The sequence below is a fragment of the Miscanthus floridulus genome, chromosome 8 (genome assembly GCF_019320115.1).
Source record: "Miscanthus floridulus cultivar M001 chromosome 8, ASM1932011v1, whole genome shotgun sequence".
Lineage (NCBI taxonomy): Eukaryota > Viridiplantae > Streptophyta > Magnoliopsida > Poales > Poaceae > Miscanthus > Miscanthus floridulus.
The window spans coordinates 192,634,613-192,657,135 of record NC_089587.1 but is presented as its reverse complement, the minus strand read 5'-3'; the positions used below and the strand labels follow the sequence as shown (position 1 = coordinate 192,657,135).

Sequence of the window (22,523 nt, the reverse complement as noted above, 5' to 3'; positions counted from 1 at the left end):
AGGTTTCACCTAGATAAATAGGTGCTTAAGGTTTAAGGTTATAGCAGTTGTTGCTTAAGCGCTTGTGTCAACTAGTATAAGCCTTTCCTTGTCTTAAGTCTCATGTCATATATACTTTCCTACACTTGCGGAGTACATTTCAATGTACTCACCCTTCCTCATTGTCCCCCCTGCTCCCCATAGATGCTGGAGAAGTAGAGTTTGATAAAGAAGATGTGTTCGACCCCAACATGTTCTAGGCTGGTGCTGCCCCTGGTTGACTTGCTATGAAGATGGAGTCCCCTTCCGCTGAAGATAACTAAAGTCTATGTAATTTTCTTTTAGACCCACGGGTCATTTTGTAATGACGTTATTAGTTATGTAAGAAACATTGTTATGATACTATGATGAAGTCGTCATATGTATGAATAATTGATCGTGGCATACATATGATGTGCATTTGATTTTATCCTTAAAATCGGGTGTGACAACTATCTGCTGATCCGCCTCCATCTCCTTCCACAGAAATAGAAGCCTATGTCTAGTATAAAAATAAAGAATGTTATACCATCGCACATTCCCACCATGGTGGTGACCACAGATAGACAAACCAATAGTATTGGTCCCACAACCCATTAGCATTCATGTCTTATTCCTGCTTCATGGGCTAATAGTTTTAACTTTCTCTCACATCTTTGGAAAATTCTGTAATTCTCCAAACGTTCCAATCCTAACATACAAGCTTATAAGTAGATTTGTTTAACCAAATGAACCTTAATACTTGTTGCCATTTGTCATATGCTCTAATAAGTTATTAAAGATTTATTTTATAAATTATTTGTTTTGAATAGATTGAAATGGATGCTTTAGGTTTGAGAAATTGGATTTGGATGCAAGTAAACGATGATGAATCCATTGGTGAGGTTGCCCAAGTAGAGGCACATCCTCTTCCGGAGGAAGGTATTTCTTAGGAGATCCATAGGTCTCGACCATGTATGCTATCCTCAGCCTGTGAATCATTATCATTTGCTCTAAGTTGATAATCAATTCTTTAGAGATTATTTGTTCTAATTGGATTGAAGTGTATGGTTTAGGTATGAGAAGAGAGAGCTGGAGGCGAATAGGGATGGTATTGGGTCCCTTGGGAAGGTCTCTCAAGGAGAGAGAATTCCTCTTGTGGAGGGGGTGTTTCATCCAAGGAGAAATATCCGTCCATGTGTATGCTACCTTCTCCTTTGAATTATTTTCTTCATACGCAGATAATGGCTAGCTATCTCTATTGGCTTGGAACTAAAATGGGCTTTATTCTTGTTGTAATGTTGATATTTCATGTTGTCGTTAACTGTAGCCTTTTATGACTAATAAAGCCACATATCAACATATTATTTTCTAGTTCCTTATAAATACTATCATTAGTGTAGTGAAATGTGATCTATATAATTCTCTGTAATATTCTAGGGAGCCTTTATTCTCACCTTATTTTTGTCCCCGCTGTCTCTTATCTTACAACCATCAGTTTTCTTGTATTGCCTTCTTGTTAGTTTGATCATGTTTCATAAGCTTTAGAGGCATTAGTTGTTTTAGTTTAGGATATCACTTAGCTTCTGATCAAATTTGCATGTTTTGTAGCATCCTTCAAAGTGTAGCTAGACAAACTTTATGTTTGTTAAATAATACGATACTAGTAAATTGCTAACTGTGTTGTGGCACTTGTGATCTTGATTAGGGCCCGTATGGATCCTTGTGGTTTTTATGATAGATTTGACGATTGGTTTTCAGAGATGTAAGTACTTTTCTTGTCATGAGAATCCTTGCTAGGAACGTATATTGGGTGTTTGGTTTAAGGAATTTGGATGCTGAATGTGCTGCCCAATCCAAATGTGTTGTCCAATCCATACTCCTAAATCTAACCTCACTTATTCAAACCAGACACCCTGTTTTGTCTTTGTCCTTGTTTATGCTTAACTTCATTTTATCTCATAACAATTTGTTGGAGACTAATGGCCTACTTCACTCTTAAGATGTTTCTACTCTTACATAAAAGCTTATGGAAATTGTTCTAAATGAATTAAACTTATGATCTATTGTTCTTGCCATAAACCCTAAGTTACTAGGCACTTTATCTTTCCAAGATGTTCTTTCTAACAAATAAAAATGTAATTTTTAGGTTGAAGTTGGGAGGTTATGAAGACGATGTGTCTTCTCTCCTTGAGGTGGATCAAGAAGAGGAGAACTCTATTGATTCAGATGAGTTCTATGATCTTATAGACAAGGAGGTAAAGGAGTATTGCAAGAGTATGAAAAAAGTTTCTTACAAGAAAACAATTGAGAATGGGTTCAAATGGATGAGTGAGGAATGCTTCTTAGGTTTCACAAATTCTACTGAAAGTGAAAAGGTTACATTTTGAGGTTTGTCAACACTCTTCAATTCTTTTTATTTTAATGTAACTCAATCAAAGCACTGGTAGAGAACCGAGCTTTACTCCCGGTGGGGAACCCCCTCTAGTCCCGGTTCCCCACCCGGGAGCAAGCATCCGGGACTAAAGGGGGTCCTTTAGTCCCGAGGCAGGAACCGGGACTAAAGGAGGACCTTTAGTCCCGGTGGGTAACACCAACCAGGACTAAAGGTGCCTCCTGACATGCCACGATGGCCGGCACCTTTAGTCCCGGTTGGTAATACGAACCAGGACTAAATGTTTTCTTCTTTTTTCTTTTCTTTTCATTTTTTTGTTTTCGAAGTCGTATTGTACGCTACTAATTATACATTTATATGCGCATATAGTATGTTTCGGTTCAAGCACAATGAACGTATTAAATCACACAATTCAAGCATAGAAAATATATATATATATATATATATATATATATATATATATGTATATATATATATATATATATATATATGTATATATATATATATGCATGCATGCATCATATATATATTTACATGCATGCATGCATATGTGTATTTTACATTATATTATTTCATGTACATATATTACAAAAAATTGCATTACAGTTGTTGTGATATAACAAGTTTCCTCTCATCCTCTAGCTTGGCTTCCATGGCAGTGTTGGGTCGAAGTAGAACTCGCCCTTGGAATCAATGACCTGCTCATTAAAAAATCCGGCTATAGACTCTTGAATTGCTTACAGGTTTGAATTAAAGGAAAATAAATTAATATATGTACAAAAAAGATATATATATATATATAAAGATATAGTAACACAATCAATAATAATAATTAAATGAATATATAGTGTATTTTTAACGTACTTTGAGTCTCTCTGTAGGAGTTCTTTGGGAGACCACCTTGATAAACTTGCAAACATAGTAACCACAGTAGTTGTTCCCCTGTTCCTGCCTCAGACACCACTTTACGAGAAAAAGATTTGTCATCCAATCTGGTGATCCGGTGAAAGCTATATGTTTAATTAATAAAGATGATGCGATTCAGGGGACTTACTTTCAAAGGGATTACATTCAGTGGCGCTTTGCATTTTTCCATGTGTTGCTTCTCAATAAAGGTTTTCCAAACACTACCCAATAAAAAATTTGCCATGTCATCAGATATAGTTAATCATCATGTTTGTGTGTATATATAGTTGCTAGAGATCCCGAAATTACCTCTGGATAATATCTATCATATCTTGGTAGTCTTGTTGTGGTTTTCTCATCGAGTCATAGATTATCAAGTGACTTTTCACCAGATCGATGTCCATCAATATCCAGTGATTGCTGCATGTGTTTATAGGATATAACGCATAACACTCATTAATTAACTAGAATCAACATATGAGCCATTAAGGATGATCGACATTATTAACACTCACTTGAAGTTATAGGGAAAGAGTATATCCTTCTTGTGGCGTTGGTTCACTAAGAAGTTCATGAGGTTACTCTCTAACTCAGACTTCCAATTAGTCTTTGGAGTAATTGGGTCTTTGAATATTATATGGGGATCAACAAAACCAATTTCATTGCAGCCTTCCTTTCTGAGCTCTGTCATTGTAAATCTACATATATATAGTACTTGTTAGGATAATTTATATGCATATACACACATATGATGAGTTTAATAATAGATCGAAAGAATTATTACTTACAGGCAATAGCAGCTAATGATAACTTTGTCCAGAGAGATCAGGTGGCATAGTTGATGAAATTCTGCAAAGTCAACATACATAACATCATCGCCACGGAACCAATGTTCGTCTCTAACTCTGACACCAACGCAGAAGTCTCCACCGGTAGACGCCTGCATGTACCAATTGTTTAGCAGGTACATTTGCGTCCCCAGATCAGATAAGGCTTGAGGGTTGTATAGACTCTGGCCTAGTACAAATTTTTTCTTCCAAATATCAACCTCCGCCGCACTCTCAATGTTTCCATCACCAAACATCTGGTAAAAGTCGAGACCAGTCTCATCAATAAATTCACCAAGGTGATCCAAATCGACATCCGGAGGTATGTTTGCCTGATGCATTAATCCTAAATTCGAACCATATTCATTACCAACAACTAGCGGGGGGACTGATTGGTGCGCTTGTTGTCCGAGTTGGGCAACTCCTTTCCCTGCCCGCTTCTTTTTCTGTGCCGCCTCAATTGACTTGGTGAGAGTGCGGTCATAGTCCAATAACGTTGATTTAGACGGCTTATGAGATTCCCGCTGTTGTTGCTGGTAAGAAGCCACCCTTTTTCTTAGAATATCTGGAGCAACGAAGAAGTGTGGTTTCTCCGGGTTTCTCCTTGCTTCTTGATTCTTTTTAAGTTTGTCATAGAATCTAGACATATCTTTTTTATATGCATCAGTTCCTTCTTCCTTCTCTTCAGATATTATTTTGGGAATAGCCCTTGGTTTCACGGTGGCTTTCTTTGCAGGCGGGGACTGGTTCTTCGTTTGAGGGGCTAGCCTCTTGCTAGGCTTCTTGGTAGGCGGGGGTGGGGGAGGCGTTGGAGACCTCCTTGGAGGTGTTGGCAGCGGCGTTGGAGACCTCCTTAGAGGTGGCGGCTGCGGCGTTGGAGACCTCCTTGGTGATGGTGTGGATGCAGCCTCGCCTTCCAACACAATGTCATCGTACAGAGCACTATGATGATCTGGCGATTGAATAATTGGATTTAGGTTGGGGGAGGATCTGCTATAAAAAAAAGGAATGACATATTATTATGAGCAGATTGTTAATTATTTAAGCCAATACAAGTTAATGATGTAGTGTTTTCATCCGCATGTACCTATGGTGAGGTAGTTCAGGAGGAGGTGGAGCCGACATCCCTGGAATGATAATGTAGCGCTTGCGCCATAGAATGAATGTCTTCTCCGCTTCTCCTAGAGTCTTCTCGCCATCACCTCCAGGAATGTCAAGAGGCAAATCATTAAAACCTTTTTCAGCTTTATCTACCGAGATGGTAGCATATCCTTCTTGGATTATATTCCCATGAATCCTTGGTGTCTTGGTTCGATCGATAGGATTAACAAGACCGATAGCCACCTTGATTGTGGAATTCCCCTTTGGAATGTGTAGCTCACACGTTGTACAAGGTTCAGTGACGTCATCCATAGGGAAGCGTAGTCCTATGTCCCCTTGATTTGGTATCTCCGTGGAAGCGCAGCTGCTTTTCAACTGAACAGATTGGCTAATGTTGATTCCTGGCTCTGATGCCTGCTTGCTTGCACTCACTGCTATTTGCACTTGCCTTCTGATTTCCTCCTGCATTCTCGCTTCAAGGTTTTTTTCCCGCTCTTGTGCTTCATGCACCGCTTCCTCCAACCTCTGGAGCCGCTGTGCCTCTTCTTTCTTCTTTCTCTGGCGGCTTCTGTAGGAAGGTCTGTCCTGAGGGAATCCATGCTCCCACGAGACACTTCCTTTGCCTCTAGTTCGGCCACCATGTTCAATAGTCCCGATGGCGTATGTCAGCTCATCCTTCTCTCTGTTGGGCCTAAACGCACCACTAGCAGTAGCTCTCTGAGCATAAAACAATCTTTCTACTGCTTCTTGTAGTCTTGTGCCATAAACGCACTTCCCTGTCTCCTGGTCTAGTGTTCCCCCATGAGCGAAAAACAAATTCTTTGCATGTTCTCCCCACTCGAGTGATCCTGGTCTGATACCCTTGGCAAGAAGGTCTTCTTCCATTTTGTTCCACTTCTTAATGGCAGTCGGGTAGCCACCTGATCCCAAGTTATGGTGGTATGTCTTCTGTTGGGCATTACGTTGGTTCTTTATCACCCGACTCACACCCTCTTCTGAAGTCTTGTACTGTACAAACTCATCCCAATAGGGCCTCTGCTTTGAGATCAGGCCTAGGACAGTAAAATCTGGTGCTATGTTCTTCTTGACATACGTCGTGTATAGGTGTTTCTTCCAAGTCTGAAACTAGGTGGCCATCTTCTTCATTGCCCAATCCCTAACTCGCTCCTTCAATTCATCACCATCAATTATATCATCATAACCATCTGTTTGGAGCATGAAATATACCAAGACATCTTTCCAAATTAACATCTTGTCACGATCGGAGACAAAACTGATATGAGGAGCATTGGTCTTCTTCTTCCATTCACGGGTACTAATCGGGAGCCGGTCCCGTACAAGGTAACCACAGTGGTGTACAAATTTCATTTTATTCGGCCCCCCCGGTTCTCCTGTATCCACATTGAACTCCGAGATGATGAAGCGGCCCTCCAATGGCTTTTTGGGACCTCAAACATTTTTACTCTTCGTTGTAGTTGTTGATGTCGATCCAGAGAGCTACAAAACATAAACATTATTTTTAATGTCATGAGCACACATAAGACATATGATAATATATATAGCTAATAATAAAAATATATACTTGGCCAATATGTTGTTGCTCATTTTGTTCAAGAGCTAAGTACTGACTCCCGTCATCTGCATCCTCTTGCACGTTATTTTTAGCACCATCATCGCCGGCAACTTGAGTGCCAGTGTTGATCAAATTCATCATCAACTCCTCCTCATCCATGTTTCTCGGGTCAGCCATCTAGCTTCAAAAAACAAAATCAATATATAGTACGTCAAATCTTTGCTTACATGCGTAAAATCTACGAACAATATGCATTATTAAATCTTGCCCCTCGGTCACGGACGCAATTCGCCACACTAGGGCGAACTGCGTCGGTACTAGGGCGAATTAGGGCTATACATAAATGGCCGAGGGCGAATTGCGTCGGTGACTAGGGCGAACCACGTCGGTGACATCAACAGCGCGGTTCGCCCTGGTGTGATTGTTTAGCGTTAATGATAATGATAATACGAATGTTGATCGACTAGGCCGCGAGAGAGGGCGGTGTGACAAGAGTGGCGGTGCTCCACTCCGCCGTATATATGTCTATACACATGGGTGAACGAGGGCGGCGGTGCTCCGCCGTATACATAAATTCTATGCTGATAATGTAAGTATAAGTCATTATGAAATGTAAGTATATGTGTCTTATTGCTAATATAACCATTACTATTTCCGAAATGATAAGAATTTATCTTCTTTTTGGACTTTTCTTTCTTGTGGCCCAAATTGTCTTTAGCCATGCATGCAAGTCCAACCAAAACTGCTTACATCATCACATGTGATATTTTTTATAAACTAAAAAACCCTTAGTTTACAAACTGGGTATCCAAATTGAGTTCCTATTTGACCATTATATATCCTACAACAAATCCTTCAAAAAAAAGACCCTACATGTCTTCAAGTAAAGGTTGTACATGTCTTCTAGCTCAACAACTTCAATAGAAAGTTCTTAATCTAACTTGAAAGGGTTATGAACTTCATTGCGCTGTATTTCTTTTTGAGACCGGTCACATTATTACCAACTATGTCTACAAATCGATTTCAGGGTGATATACCAAGCGTCTTTATAAATCGATTTATGGTGGTAACTTGAAACATCAATCGTAATATCTGTAACTATTTTTAAAGATAAATGGTGACTAGCCACTGTATCGTCGTACGCTTAATTTGCCGTTTTCGTTGGTGTCGCTGGATGACACGCGTCGGTTACGCGCGCTAATGACGAAGACTATGCTTGTCATCGTCGTTAAGGAATGGCCTGGTGGCCGACAACAGCTGCTTGTGCACACTCGCGGACGACGAACTTAACATTTTTACAACACAGTACACATCCAAGCAGCGAGGTCGTATCAGCAGCAGCAGAGCAGCGAGGTCGTCGGCGTGCGGTACACATTTTTACAACACCAAGCAGCGGCTGGCGAGGTCGTCGGCGCTAATGACGAAACACATTCAAGATCGCATCAGCAGCGAGGTCGTCGGCGCTAATGACGAAATTAACTTACCAAAACTTACCAAGCAGCGGCTGGCGCGCGTTGGGCCGGGGTGGGCAGCAGCAGCGAGGTCGTCGGCGCGCGGGGTGGCGTGGGGACCACGGACGCGTGTGAGGCGGTGGTGACGACCGGCATCGGGCGGGGTGGCGACGGCGTCCTCGGTGTGGCGTGGGCGCAGGGGAGAGGAATCGGTGAAGAACGCAAGGAAGAAGATGGCCCTGGTATATATAGGCCATACCCCTTTACTCCCGGTGCCATCCCCCCACCAGGAGTAAAGGTCCTTTACCCCCGGTGCGTATTACCAACCGGGAGTAAAGGTACCTTTACTCTCGGTGCGTCTTATTACTCCCGGTTGGTAACACGCACCGGGAGTAAAGGGTTTTTTTGGCGGGCCATGAAACTGCAGCCCACCTTTACTCCCGGGTGGGCTTCCCATCCGGGAGTAAAGGTGGCCTGCAGTTTCGTTTCCCGCCTGTTTTAAGCAATAGTCTTGTTAAATACAATAGAAATGCAATAGTTTTTGTTAAATACATAGTAAATTAAATAAAAGGCATAAAATTATTTTGTTAAAAATATGGATTTTTTTTTCTTTATTGCACATAGGAAAAATCTATAACCTAACTTTTTTTATTTTTTGTTACAATTATAAAACATAATGTAACTAATATTTATTATTTCGTTAATGCAAAAATGTAGTGTTTAATTAAAATTATTAAAACTATTGGTTTTGGACAGGAAATTTGTTTTCACATCATTTTAACGTTAATATTTTATTTTTTCATCACTCAATATCCTAATTTACCTTTTTGAGAGAGAAATCCCACCAAATCAAACATTGATTTAATTTGAAACATGACATAATAAACATCTGAATTCATAATTATTACATAATATCTCAAACACACACTACATTAAATCACTATATCATCAAGTGGGCACAGCAGTGAACTTCTTCTTTACGTATGTCCCTTGGTTATGATCGTGTCGTAACCATGGAGTGTCCTCATCATTTACCAAGATGCTAGGGTCTTTGTTCACTTTGAATGGCGGAATTCGGTCATCCTTTTCATAATCTTCTGACATGTCCGACTTGTCCTCAATTCCCACGATGACTCTTTTCCCTGAAAGAACTATGTGGCGCTTTGGCTCTTTGGTTGAGTCATTATCGTTTTTTCCTCTTTTTGGTTTGGTAGACATATCATTGACATAGAACACCTGATTCACATCCTTGGCAAGGACGAATGGTTCGTCTTTGTACCCAATATTACTAAGGTCTACTATTGTCATTCCATACTCATTGTCTACTGTTACCCCGCCTCCGGTCACCTTGACCCATTGGCACTTGAACAATGGGATCTTCAAAGTAGGTGCATATTCTAGTTCCCATATTTCATCTATGCGTCCATAATATGTCTGCTTATTCCCATTCGGGTCTGTGGCATCTATGCAGACACCACTGTTTTGGTTGGTACTCCTTTTATCTTGGTCTACTGTGTAGAATATGTTCCCATTTATCTCGTACCCTTTGTATGTGACGATATGCCATGATGGTTGCATAGCCAATAAATACAGTTGCTCATGGATGCTCTCATCACCTTGACATTTTTTTCGCAACCAACCGCCGAAAGTTTCCATGTGCTTACGTGTAATCCAAGCTACAGTCTTCCCTAGAAACTTGGATCGTAAGAGATCCTTGTGTGTCTCAATATACGGATCTACCAAAGAGGAGTTCTGTAGAACTGTGTAGTGCGCTTTATTGAAATAATCATCATCCGTACCAATATATGTTTTCCTCCCTAGTGTCCCCTTTCCGCTTAGTCTCCCTTCATGTCTCGATTCAGGAAAACCAATCGAGTCAAGGTCGGGAATAAAGTCAACACAGAACTCAATGACCTCTTCTGTTCCATAGCCCTTGGCGATGCTTCCTTCTAGGCGAGCACGGTTGTGAACATATTTCTTCAGGACTCCCATGAATCTCTCTAAGGGGAACATGTTGTGTAGGAACACAGGACCGAGAGTGAAAATCTCCTTGACTAGGTGAACTAGGAGGTGTGTCATAATATCAAAGAAGGAAGGAGGGAACACCAACTCAAAGCTGACGAGACATTGAACCACATCATTCTGTAGTTTAGCTAGATCAGTTGGATCAATTGCCTTCTGAGAAATTGCATTGAGGAATGCACATAGCTTCACGGTGGCTAGACATACATTTGGAGGTAGAATTCCTCTTAATGCAACTGGAAGTAATTGCGTCATGAGAACGTGACAGTCATGAGACTTTAAGTTACAGAATTTCTTCTCTGGCACATTTATAATACCCTTTATATTCGAGGAGAATCCAGATGGTACCTTGATGTTGTTTAAGCATTCAAACATGATTTCCTTCTCTTTGCTTAGAGTGTAGCTAGCAGGACGTAAGTAATGGCGTCCATCATCTGTCTTCTCTGGATGCAGGTTGTCTCTTTCTCTCAAACAACGCAGGTCCTGTCGTACTTCAAATGTGTCCTTAGGCTTTCCATACACACCCATAAAGCCTAGCAGGTTCACACAAAGATTCTTCGTCAGGTGCATCACGTCGATCGAGCTGCGGACCTCTAGGACTTGCCAATAGGGTAGGTCCCAAAATATGGACTTCTTCCACATGGGTGCGTGACCGTTAGCGTCGTTCGGAACAGGTTGGCTTCCATGTCCTTTTCCAAAGACGACTTTTACATCATTGACCATATCGAGTACATCCTCACTGGTTCGGTTGCAAGGCTTGGTCAGGTGGTCTGCCTTCCCTTTAAAATGCTTGCCTTTCTTTCTTACGGGGTGATTTGCAGGAAGAAATCGACGATGGCCAAGGTACACGACCTTTTGACATTTTTTCAAGAATACACCTCTAATATCACCGAAGCAGTGTGTGCATGCATTATATCCCTTATTTGACTGTCCTGAAAGATTACTTAGAGCAGGCCAATCATTGATTGTTACGAACAACAATGCTCACAGATCAAAGTGTTCCTGTTTGTACTCATCCCACACACGTACACCTTCTTTATTCCACAAAATGAGAAGTTCATCAATAAGTGGTCTCAGGTACACATCGATGTCATTGCCAGGTTGCTTCGGGCCTTGGATGAGCATAGGCATCATAATGAACTTCCGCTTCATGCATAACCAAGGAGGAATGTTGTAGATACTTAGAGTAACAGGCCAAGTGCTATGACTACTGTTCTGCTCTCCAAAAGGATTGATACCATCTGTACTTAAAGCAAACCTTAAGTTTCTTGCGTCATTTGCAAACTCCGGGAATTCTCTGTCGATTGCTCTCCACTGGGACCCATCAGCAGGGTGTCTCAACATTTTGTCTACCTTACGGTCTTCTTTGTGCCATCGCAACAATTTTGCATGTTCTTTGTTTCTGAACAGACGTTTCAAGCGTGGTATTATAGGAGCATACCACATAACCTTGGTAGGGATTTTCTTCCACGAACGTTCGCCCTCAACATCACCAGGGTCATCTCTCCTGATCTTATACCGCGACGCATGGAATACCGGGCATGCATCCAATTTCTCGTACTCTTTGCCACGGTACAGGATGCAGTCATTAGGACATGCATGTATCTTCTCTATTTCTAGCCCCATAGGACAGACAACTTGTTTTGCTTTGTAGGTAGTGGCGGGCAATTCATTGTCCTTCGGAAGCATCTTCTTTTAGATTTTTAGTAACTCTCCAAATCCCTTGTCAGATACACCATTCTTTGCCTTCCATTGCAGCAATTCTAGTGTGGTTCCCAACTTTTTCTGCCCTGCATCACAAGTTGGGTACAGCAATTTCTTGTGATCTTCTAGCATCCGCTCGAACTTGATCTTCTCCTTTTCACTTTCACATTCTCTTTGTGCGTCATGAATGACCTGAGAAAGATCATCAGCCGGCTCATCTTCTGCAGCTACCTCTTCTTCAGCTTCTCCCATTGCAGTATCATTGAAGCACGCACCATCAGGAATAATATCATTGTCGTCCCATTGTTCTTCTTCACCTTCTTCCATTACAACACCGGTTTCTCCGTGCTTTGTCCAACAAATATAGTTTGGCATGAAACCCGACTTGAACAAGTGTGAATGAAGAGTCCTTGAGCAAGAATATTCCACCGTATTCTTACATATGGCACATGGGCAGCACATGAAACCGTCGCGTTTGTTTGCCTCGACCGCACGTAACAAAGAGTGCACGCCGTCAATGAACTCTTGGGAGCGGCGATCAGCATTATACATCCAATGACGGCTCATCTGCATTACATGACATAAATACCATATTAAAACCTAGATCATAATTAATTATTTATACAACATGCGTGCCACCACAAAAGATACAAATTTATGAAAGCATCGCTACAATGTAGACAATCCCAACTACCACTAAAAGAACTAAAGCTAAAATACATTTCAGTAGCACTAGGATTTCACGACCAATCTCAACTAAAACAGACAGATCCCCCGATTGTGCAACATCTTTGGGCTTCTTCGACTAAATCACTGCCTCCTTAGCCGCCGTATCTGCCTGTTGTGCAAGATATTTTTGCACGAGTTCAACATACTCTTCCTCTCAGTAGAAGCCTGAACATCATCCACTGCCATCCCACTAAAATTAAAACAAAAAATTAGAACTTTAATCACAACCATCATGAAAATAGGTATAAACTAACCATAATCATTAAATACGATAAAATAACTCACATTGCGATCCGGACACTTGTAGAAGATACGATCCTTGTTGGGACCCTCCTTCTTCACTCGGTACTCCATCACAATCTTCGTCTCATCACGACACTTGCCGCATGGAATGAGAGGGAGGCCCGGCCTAAGTCGCTTTGGAAACCCATGAGAGGCCGAGGACCCGGAAGCAGTTGCCATCTACTCTCTATACTCATTTTTTAATACACTATAAATTTCTCCTTTTATAAACAAATAAAATTAAGAAACTATAAAATTATCTAGATCTCTAAACAATGATATTTTTAATGGTCATTGTGTTCTCGTCTTTTAATGGTCATCCGTACTAGTTGAACTTGCTTACGTGATCATCTCGGCGAGCATTTCTCCACTGGACGGCACCGTACTTGGTCAAGGAAGAGCTCTGATTCTACGAGGAAGGGAACACGGTCTTCCACGACCATTGTCGCTCTCCCTTGTAGAATCAAAGCTACTCCTTGACGTTCGTTACCATTCGGCAGAGAACATGCTCGCCGACATGAACACAGTCCGCTAGTTCAACTAGTACGGATTTTCTATAATTTTCTAACTATTTTCTAAGTTTTTCATTTCATAAAAAGTTAAAATAAAAAGTACAGTGATTGACAGACTACTGCGACGATATCGGGACATGTGAATAAATAACCATCCATACTAGTTGAACTTGCTTCGTGATCATCTCAGCGAGCATTTCTCCACCGGACGGCACCGTACTTGGTCAAGGAAGAGCTCCGATTCTACGAGGAAGGGAACACGGTCTCCCACGACCGTTGTCGCTCTCCCTCGTAGAATCAAAGCTCCTCCTTGATGTCCATTACCGCTTGACAGAGAACATGCTCGCCGAGCTGAACACGGTCCGCAAGTTCAACTAGTACGGATTTTCTATAATTTTCTAACTATTTTCTAAGTTTTTATTTCATAAAAAGTTAAAATAAAAAGTACGGTGATTGACAGACTACTGCGATGATATCGGGACATATGAATAAATAACCATCCGTACTAGTTGAACTTGCTTACGTGATCATCTCGGCGAGCATTTCTCCACCGGACGGCACCGTACTTGCCACGGAAGAGCTCCGATTCTACGAGGAAGGGAACACGGTCTTCCACGACCGTTGCTGCTCTCCCTCGTAGAATCAAAGCTCCTCCTTGACGTGCGTTACCGCTCGGCAGAGAACATGGTCGCCGAGATGAACACGGTCCGCAAGTTCAACTAGCTACTTTAACCTTCTTTCATGTAAATATGCAAGCTTGAAGTGATTTTAAGCTCAAATTGCTTACAAATGAAAAAAACCACAATAAAGAACCATATATATATAGTGAACAAAATGAGATAAGACAATGGTGAAAAATGAGAGTATGAGATTGGTAACCTTTACAACTGAAGAATCGACGGAGAAATCGAAGAAATCGACGGAGGAATCGAAGAATGGATGGAGGAACAATGAAGGGAGGGAGGAAGCAAGAACACTACTACAGTGAGCTTCAAAATGTGCTGAGCTCGGGCTCGGGGAGGAAGGAGACGGCAGGAATATAAAGGGGGGACCTTTAGTCCTGGTTGATGGCTCCAACCAGGACTAAAGATAACTTTCCAACCCCGGGCGCAGCCACGGTCCGGGAGTAGACCTTTACTCCCGGTTGGAGCCACCAACCGGGAGTAAAAGTATACCTTTAGTCCCGGTTGGTGGCTCCAACCAGGACTAAAGGTCCCTGCCACCTCTGTCTGGCGCAGTAGCCGTTGGGCAGGGACCTTTAGTTCCGGTTGGAGCCACCAACCGGGACTAAAGGTATTTCTAGTCCCGGACGCAAAAAATTCCGGGACTAGAGCCCATTTTGATCGAGGATCAAAGGTCTGTTCTCTACTAGTGAAGGTTATGTTTGTAATTGTTTTCTTATGTATTTGTAGGGCATCGAGCACAAGTTTGGTGAGCTTCACGGTCAATGTTTCAGCGTTGAGTCTAATGACAAAATTTTTCATCGCTATAACTTCACTACTGAGGAAAAGCAAGGAAATTCTGATGTTGGGACTTCAAAACTTTATTTTGCTGAAGTAAAGAAGTTGTGTGGTGTCAAATCCTTCCTCTGCTGCCTGCTGGAGCCAAATGACTGTGGTACGATATTTATGTTCTAATTTTCTTGAATTATTAACTTTAAAGATTGCCAGATATATTTTAAAATCCTAGGTCAATTTACAATTGGTCTACCCAAAACTGAACAAACATATTTCATATCACTAGTTTTAGTCGGATATTCCACCCTTATAAATATACATTGCAGAACTGTTACATATTTAATATTTTTTATGTAATTGAACTACATTTTTGTATTTTGAGAGTTTATTATTTTATATATTATTGCATCAGGTCACTGCTATAGATGCAAGAACCAGGACGTGAATGACTTAAAACATCCTAGTAGAGGTGGTTACGATGAAGGACATTCTTGTATATGTTGGCCTTTTATGGATGACCCTGAATACGACTCTGGTAGCTAGTGATGATGGTTGTGTTCTTGGATATTGAGAATCTACGTAAAAATATGTGTGTAAATACTTTACTGTGAAAGTATCTGTGAATTTCCTTAGTAAATGCACGTTCCTGAGAAGTGTGCTTGTTTTTATGATGGTGTTTCTGTGTCAAAACTGTCTGCCTTAGCTTACAACAACAATTGTAGAAAAAACTCAACCACAGGGGGAGCTGCCCCCCAGGCTGTGGAGCCGTACCAGGATTCGAATGTAGACCACCAAGGGGAGACAAGCCCCCCCCCCCCTAAAGAGGAAATTAGTTAAATTAAATACTCCTGTTTACGTTAATTAGGGCTTGTTTGGATCCATTAGCACTAATAATTAGGCCCTAAAATTAGTACTAGTGGATCCAAATAGACCTGCTAATTATTAGCTGGAGGGTTGCTAACTATTAGTTTCATTAGCAGGTTTGGAGTTGCTAATAGGTGCTAATGATTCATATGCAACTTCAACTCACTATCCAACCACCTGTTAGCAGGTGGCTTCAAACAGTCATCTGCTAAAAATTAGCAACTATTAGCTATTAGCTAGCTAATTTTTAGTGCTAATAATGGATCTAAACAGACCCTTAGTCGATGTTGATCGTCTAATACGCATGGGAGAGGCGGCTAGGCAGGGCACGCTGGCCTCGAGAAGGCGGGCGACAGGAGAGTTGGGATGGGGCGCGCTCCGCCAAGGAGGGAAACCGCAGTGGAGGCAAGCGCCAAAGAAGAGATTACGACAACGGTCGGATAGGGAGGAGGGCCAGCAAAGCGACACTATGGAGGGCACCTACAGGACTCCTCACCTAGAGGAGGCGAGTGACGGGAGACTCGGGCTGGGGCGCGCTTTGCCAAGGAGGGAAACCACCATGGAGGCAAGCGCCAGAGAGGAGACCGTGACAGCGGTCGGACAGGAGGAGGACCGGCGAAGCAACGTAGTGGAGGGCACTAGGGCTCCTCACTAGGAGGAGGCGGAGGATAGGTGGACACAGGATGAACAAGGAAGAGGCGGATGGACTTGGTGAGATGTGGTTTCGCACGCATGCGGGAGGCAAAACAACCCCAACCGAAGTTTGAGGGCATGAAGCACACCCTAGGAATGTGGGGTGCTAGGGTGATTTGAGGGTCCTTTAAAATTTGAGGCCCCTAATAGGGGGCTCTGTTGGAGTTAACTTTTGATTCAGCTCTCATATTTTGTTTTGAGGGTCTAAGTAGGGGTCTGCTGGAGTTGCTATAAGAGATCTATTTTATGGTGAAACTGTTTCTAATTCAATTGTAGAATATACTTTTTCTTTTTCCTACTTTTTGCAAAAAAAACTAGAAAATGTTTCTGGTTCGGTTTTTGTTTGGTTGGTAGTTCTGATTCTAGAGAGAAAAAGACTCCCTGCCAAACCCATGGTGTTCGTCGATGGATGTCGGTTGAGTCTTCCAATAAATAGATAGGATGCCTGTCAAATCCCTTTTTATTTAAGTCATCGAGGACCGGCACGCTGCCCTCGATTCAGAAGTCACCACCGGCGAAAGTACTTTCTCCTATGGACTAACTGGTCACGCTACTAAAAGCACATTTCCCTCACGATCTATCATGCTCCTCCATTGCCACTCGCATGGCTCGGGTGTCACTGGTGACCCATTCTATCTATGACAGAAAAACATGTACCCCTCCGCCTCGAGGTCCCAACAGCAATAGGTTGCTACAAAACTACTAGCCAACCCACCAACTCACCCCAATTGGGCAGTCAACAACCACACACAAGCAGCTTTTTACAAAATAAACTCACTGAAAATCCCCTCAGTATTAGTTGTACAAGTGTACCTATAAAATAGACTATTGGAGGTAACGGCGGCTATACCAACTCCCTTCTTGTAAAAAGGACCAAGGCCCGAGCAACCTACGCCCTTTTACAAAGGCCCCAAGGCCCGAGCCAAAAGAAGCATGGACGTCTATGTAATTTGTAAACTAAAGGAGGTAGGGAGGAAGATTGCCTCCTCCCGCCTCCCCAGTAAATCCTATAAATAGAGCCCAAGAGACGAGCTATTATCTACTCCCCACTATCCTATTCAGGCATGTCTGAACATAGACTGGCATCTCTAATTTAATATACAAAACATGTTTTCCTCTAGAAGTTTCATCAAAAAGACAACTCAGTCTATTAATTCTTGTTATCCAAGAAAAATTAACTTTTTTCTTCAAGTTTCAAGATTATAGGTTCCTGAGATGCCATAGTTTTATCTTTTAAACCTGACATGCCATTGATTTGTACTTTACTTATGGACCAAATCTGCATAAACTAAACAGTAAACAGTAAACATCGGGTTTGAACAATTTTGTGGTTGAACACCATATTATTTGTAATCTTCCATAAACCCCAGACCTCAACTAATAAAAACCATTTGAATAAATGGGTCTCACTTTTGCAAGTAGAATACAACCACACTCGATCTTAGTTATAAAGGTTATAGTGTAAACAAATGAATTTCGTGGAAGGATTTTGTTGTATTCAAAAGTTTTGCTTGAACTTGGATTCAAGTACTTAGTAATCGGGTCTCATTAGTATTAACATGTGTTCTAAGAACCAATTTTGTTCTAAGAACCAAAAGCAATGAACTGTATTAATCAATCCTAGGGTTTTCATTTGTTCCATATTGATATACTAACGGCAAAATAGAACACAATGGACAGAGGTTACCTTGGTTTACTAGATTTACCATGACTTGACATCTCCCAATCGAAGTATTCAAAATCCAAAAGTGAAGAGTGGAGGGAGAGAAGGGGCGGCTGCGCTGAAGGGAGGGAGGGTGAGATGTGGTGGCTGCACTGAGGGTAGGGAGGGAGAGAGGGGGCATCGGACATGTAACACCCCAAAATTTGCCTCTTTTGAAAATAGGTTTAAAATGGTTTATTTATGAATTTTGGTGCTCATGAAATATAGGAAAATAAAAAAAATTCATTAATTTAAAATTTATCGTAAGGTAGCAACATGTTTGTGCATACATGCCGGTGTATTTGATTTATTGCAATGAGTGGTTGAATCCAAAATTCAAAATGAATTCAAATTCTTTGGAAATAAAATTGAAAATGGTTTAGAAATAAAAGAAAAGAAAATTTGAAAATAAAAGAGTTTAAAAAGTTGTAAAATTTATTTTTTTGAAAACCTAACAATGGTTCTTCTCCTATTTTGAATTGAAAATAAATTGGAAATAATATTTGAGTTTGAATAGGTTCATATTTGAATTGGATTTGAAATAAGAAAAAAAGAAATAGAAAAGGAAAAGAAAACCTCTCTCTTGCTCTCTATTTGGCCCAGCCGACCTGATCTCTGGCCCGGCCTGCTGCTGGCTTCCACTCCCCACCGGCCCACTTCTCCCCTCTCTTTCTCCCTTCTACACTGCAGCCCCAATCTGCGTGGCCAGTTTTTCTTTTCCCCCTCGCCAGCCCAACTCGTGGCCCATCAGACGCGCCGTGCCACTTCTCCCTCCTCCTTTCGCTGGTGCTGGGACCCTCTTGTCGGATTCTTCTTCTTCCCCTTGTCCGTCGCGTTGCCGTAGTCTCACCGAAGGTCACCACCCGCCCTGCCACGTAGGCCGCCGCCACAGCACCGCCTTGGACCCCTAGAACACCCGTGGTGAGTTCTCCGTCTTTCCCTCTCTCTCTCTCTCCCCCCGTGGTATTACCATGTCCAAAGGCAGCCATAATCGCCAAAACCATGGATGCCGGAGAGCTCATCGCCGCCGCCCATGGCTGCCGCCGTGCCAGGCACTGTAGCCGCTGACCGGTTCTGAAGCGACCCCGATTTCCGCGAAGGGAAATCCACAACGTCGAAGTGTAATAAGACCATTGTAGATCATATTACCCAAATTACAGTCGAATATCACATCCATACAACGATAATATCAGAGTACAGTAGTGCGGAATTACATAAATTATTACATCGCCGCATTGGCGGAATCAAAAGTAGCATTCATTCAGAACTGCTTGAAGATAAGATCACCAAACTTGAGCGTAGGCACGAACCCCTCAACCGTCAAACTCCTCGGAGCTATACTCCTCAATAGAACCTATGTGCCAAAATTTATCAGTACGATTTGTATTGGCCACTCCTAACCCTATGAGCATTGCTTTGTGGAAATTGGATGCAAGTTGGATATAATCAGAGGAACCTATAAGGCTGGGGTTTCCTATGCAGTAGCATATCAAGTATATAATAACAGTTGGTCAAGTTTTAACTCCATTCCCATACACATTCCACCCCATTCCCTTCCTAGAGCCAGGTTTTGATCCTGGGATCGACATACCACCATCTCCACACCATCACTATACCATAACCATACCATCGCTCAGTCGACAGGCCAACTCCCTCTTGGCACTGTCTCAAGGCTCGTAGCCCCTGGCTACGTCCGACACTCTCTCACGGGGGAAGAAGAGAAGGACTCATCTCTCTATCTAGTTTAAGCGAAACCCAGGAAATGTCCATAGCCGACAAGTCGGCACATGTATTGATCGATCAACCACACACTCTGTAGAGGTTTTACATAACCACAAGATCCGCCTTCCTCGCTGACCGTCGTCAACTAGGCTGATTCCGGCCGCTTGCTAGCCTAGGATAATGCCACTCTACCATTCAGCCCTAGTACACCCCAAGTCTAGTCTGGGGTGGCTGAAACTGTGAGTCATGAGCCGGGTCCACAAGGTCTCCATGAAGTCTCGAAAGGGTGTGGGGGAAATCCTCCGCGCCCCGTACCTCCTTACACTGTCCGTATCAACCTAGCAGTAGTGGCAATATCCTACCAAGTAGTCCGGCCGTCCCGCACCATATAGGGCGAGTGGTATGTAAGGCTTCCCGGTGAATCTGAGTACTAGTAAGTCCTTAGGGGTGACCAAGCCAGAATGTCTTCATCAGGGTTTCCATTTACCGTGCCACCACAGCACCTCCATCCCGGGCTCCTCCCATCACAGGTTCACACCCAGGACCACCTCATATACCATTTACCCACCATAGGTATCCATTTTCTAGGGGTGCCCAGGTAGCACCCCATGGCAAGACTTGCCCCAGGCTCGTCGTATACTCCAACTTGGTCGACACAACCCTCACCCTCCACACACCCAAGTCACACACGCAGCATTCTCCCCATAGTCCAGATAACACACATGTCGTATAAGCATAGTAGAAGTATAAGTAATGAAATATATAGCAGTAAGCGTGTGTCTAGCCTAATAGCAGGGTATGTAGGGGTAAGGTTGCGTCAAGGTAAAGGCCTTCAAGTAAGCATACTACCATGCAATTCCTATCATAATATGACTGTAGCAGTAAAGTAAAGTAATAGTAGTTCTATATTAGCCATGCGTAATAGGTGCTACGAGGTTGGGTGGGATGTGGCACCTTCAGTGTAGTCATCTCCGTACTCCTCATGGTACTCATGATCCTCGTCCCTCTGATTCTCCTCTGAGTCTACAAACGATCGCATTTCGGTCGCGTTAGCGACGTCTATAGAATAGCACAAAGATGCAATGGAAATTCAAAAGAGCCAAATGCACTCAAACATGGGTTCATTGCGTAGAGCTCGATTTTAGATGAATTTTGGTCCTAGTTTCGTATTTTTTTGAGGTCATATGAATTAGTTATGAATTTTCAAAGATTAAATCCATTTCTGAAAATGAAAAAGGCTGAATTAATCCTGGGCTGACACGTGTCACGCTGTGACTGGTCCACGTGGCATGCTGATGTCAACATGATGTCATCATCTCAGTTTTGAGCTGACAGGTGGGGTCCAGCTGACGTCAGCATGACGTCATCAACGTCGTCAGTTCCAACAGGTGGGGCCAGAGGCTATTGGGTCACTGACATGTGGGTCTGGTCAAAGTCAACGTCAGGCAACGGCGGGTCAACGGTCAATGGTCATCGGTCAGGGTCACTGACATGTGGGGCCCGGGCTGCTGACGTAAGCAACTGATGTCACAGTGACGTCAGCATCTGACATGTGGGTCCAGAGTGTCTGTACCACTGACATGTGGGGCCAGGTCAACGGTGAACGTTGACCGGTCAACGGTCAATACGGGCCGGGTCTCGACTGGATTTGGACAGGGCTGGATCTGGGCCGGGCTTGGCCCACCATGTGGTAAGCTGTGACGCTGCCACGTCATAGCCGTGGGCAGCGCTGGCTCACGGTGCGTGGTTCATGGTGGTCGTAGGTTCACGGTCCATGGACCTAAGACAGGGTCCATGGTGGACCGAGTCCACCGTCTTTTCTCTCGGCTCGGCTCACGTGCACCGAGTGTAGGCACGAACGGCCAGCGAGGGGAGTCTCCCCTGTTTTCTTCCGCGGCTATGCTCCCACCGGTGGCGTGCTCGCTGGTGAGCCTCCATGGCGGCGCTGGTGTGCAATTGACGTGGGTGGAAGGTCCGCCGAGCCTCGGCGTCTTCATTGGTGGGGTTACCATGGCGTGCGGGGTCCCATGGTGTGCCGGCCACGGCGCTAGCCTTCTAGGCATGACGGCGGCGCTGGTGAGGTGGCTACGGCCACGGTGAAGCGCCCTGATGGGGCGTGTAAGCTTCTACGGCTCCACAGGGACGCGGCATGGGTGTCCAGGGCTCAAGGCAGGGCCTCATGATTCCAGGTGGCCGATAGGGGCTCCCCAGCAGCCACGGCGACATGGTGACGACGATGAGGCGCACGGTGAACTACGGGGCTCCAACAGGGTGGTCACGGCGTGGTCGCGGGTGTTTCTCGTGGCTCACTCTCTTTACATTACCACAAACTAGTCGTCAAGCTCTTTAGTGTAGCTAGTTGTGAGAGCTTGTTAGTTTGCTTGGTGTGGCTCTTTAGTTAGCTTTTGAGAGCACACTAAGTTAGCTATGTGATATAGCTATTGTGTGGATAAATACTATTTAAGTTAGAATTGTGGTAGGTGGCTTGCATTTTTAGTAGGCTAGCGCAACACTTGCTTCGCCTCATAATTGTCTAACCATTTTGTTAAGTGTTGTTGTAGAATTTTTTTTATTAGGCTATTCACC

At 43.1% G+C, this 22,523-nt stretch overlaps 1 protein-coding gene across 1 annotated transcript; it reads left to right on the top strand.

The window, feature by feature from the left end:
• The first annotated feature begins 1,712 nt into the window (after positions 1–1,712).
• Positions 1,713–15,499, top strand: LOC136475391 (uncharacterized). Its single transcript, XM_066472897.1, has 5 exons — positions 1,713–1,762; positions 2,147–2,367; positions 10,474–10,487; positions 14,912–15,116; positions 15,369–15,499. Exons 1-5 carry the CDS (start codon positions 1,713–1,715, stop codon positions 15,497–15,499), a joined length of 621 nt encoding a protein of 206 aa, XP_066328994.1.
• Positions 15,500–22,523: the final 7,024 nt, after the last annotated feature.

Bases quoted from the DNA above. Each gene is read 5' to 3' on its own strand.
- LOC136475391 (XM_066472897.1), top strand. From the start codon at position 1,713: ATGGATCCTTGTGGTTTTTATGATAGATTTGACGATTGGTTTTCAGAG. The intron at 1,763-2,146 runs GTAAGTACTTTT...TGTAATTTTTAG, and splicing joins GACGATTGGTTTTCAGAGAT to GTTGAAGTTGGGAGGTTATG. The intron at 15,117-15,368 runs GTACGATATTTA...TTATTGCATCAG, and splicing joins GCTGGAGCCAAATGACTGTG to GTCACTGCTATAGATGCAAG.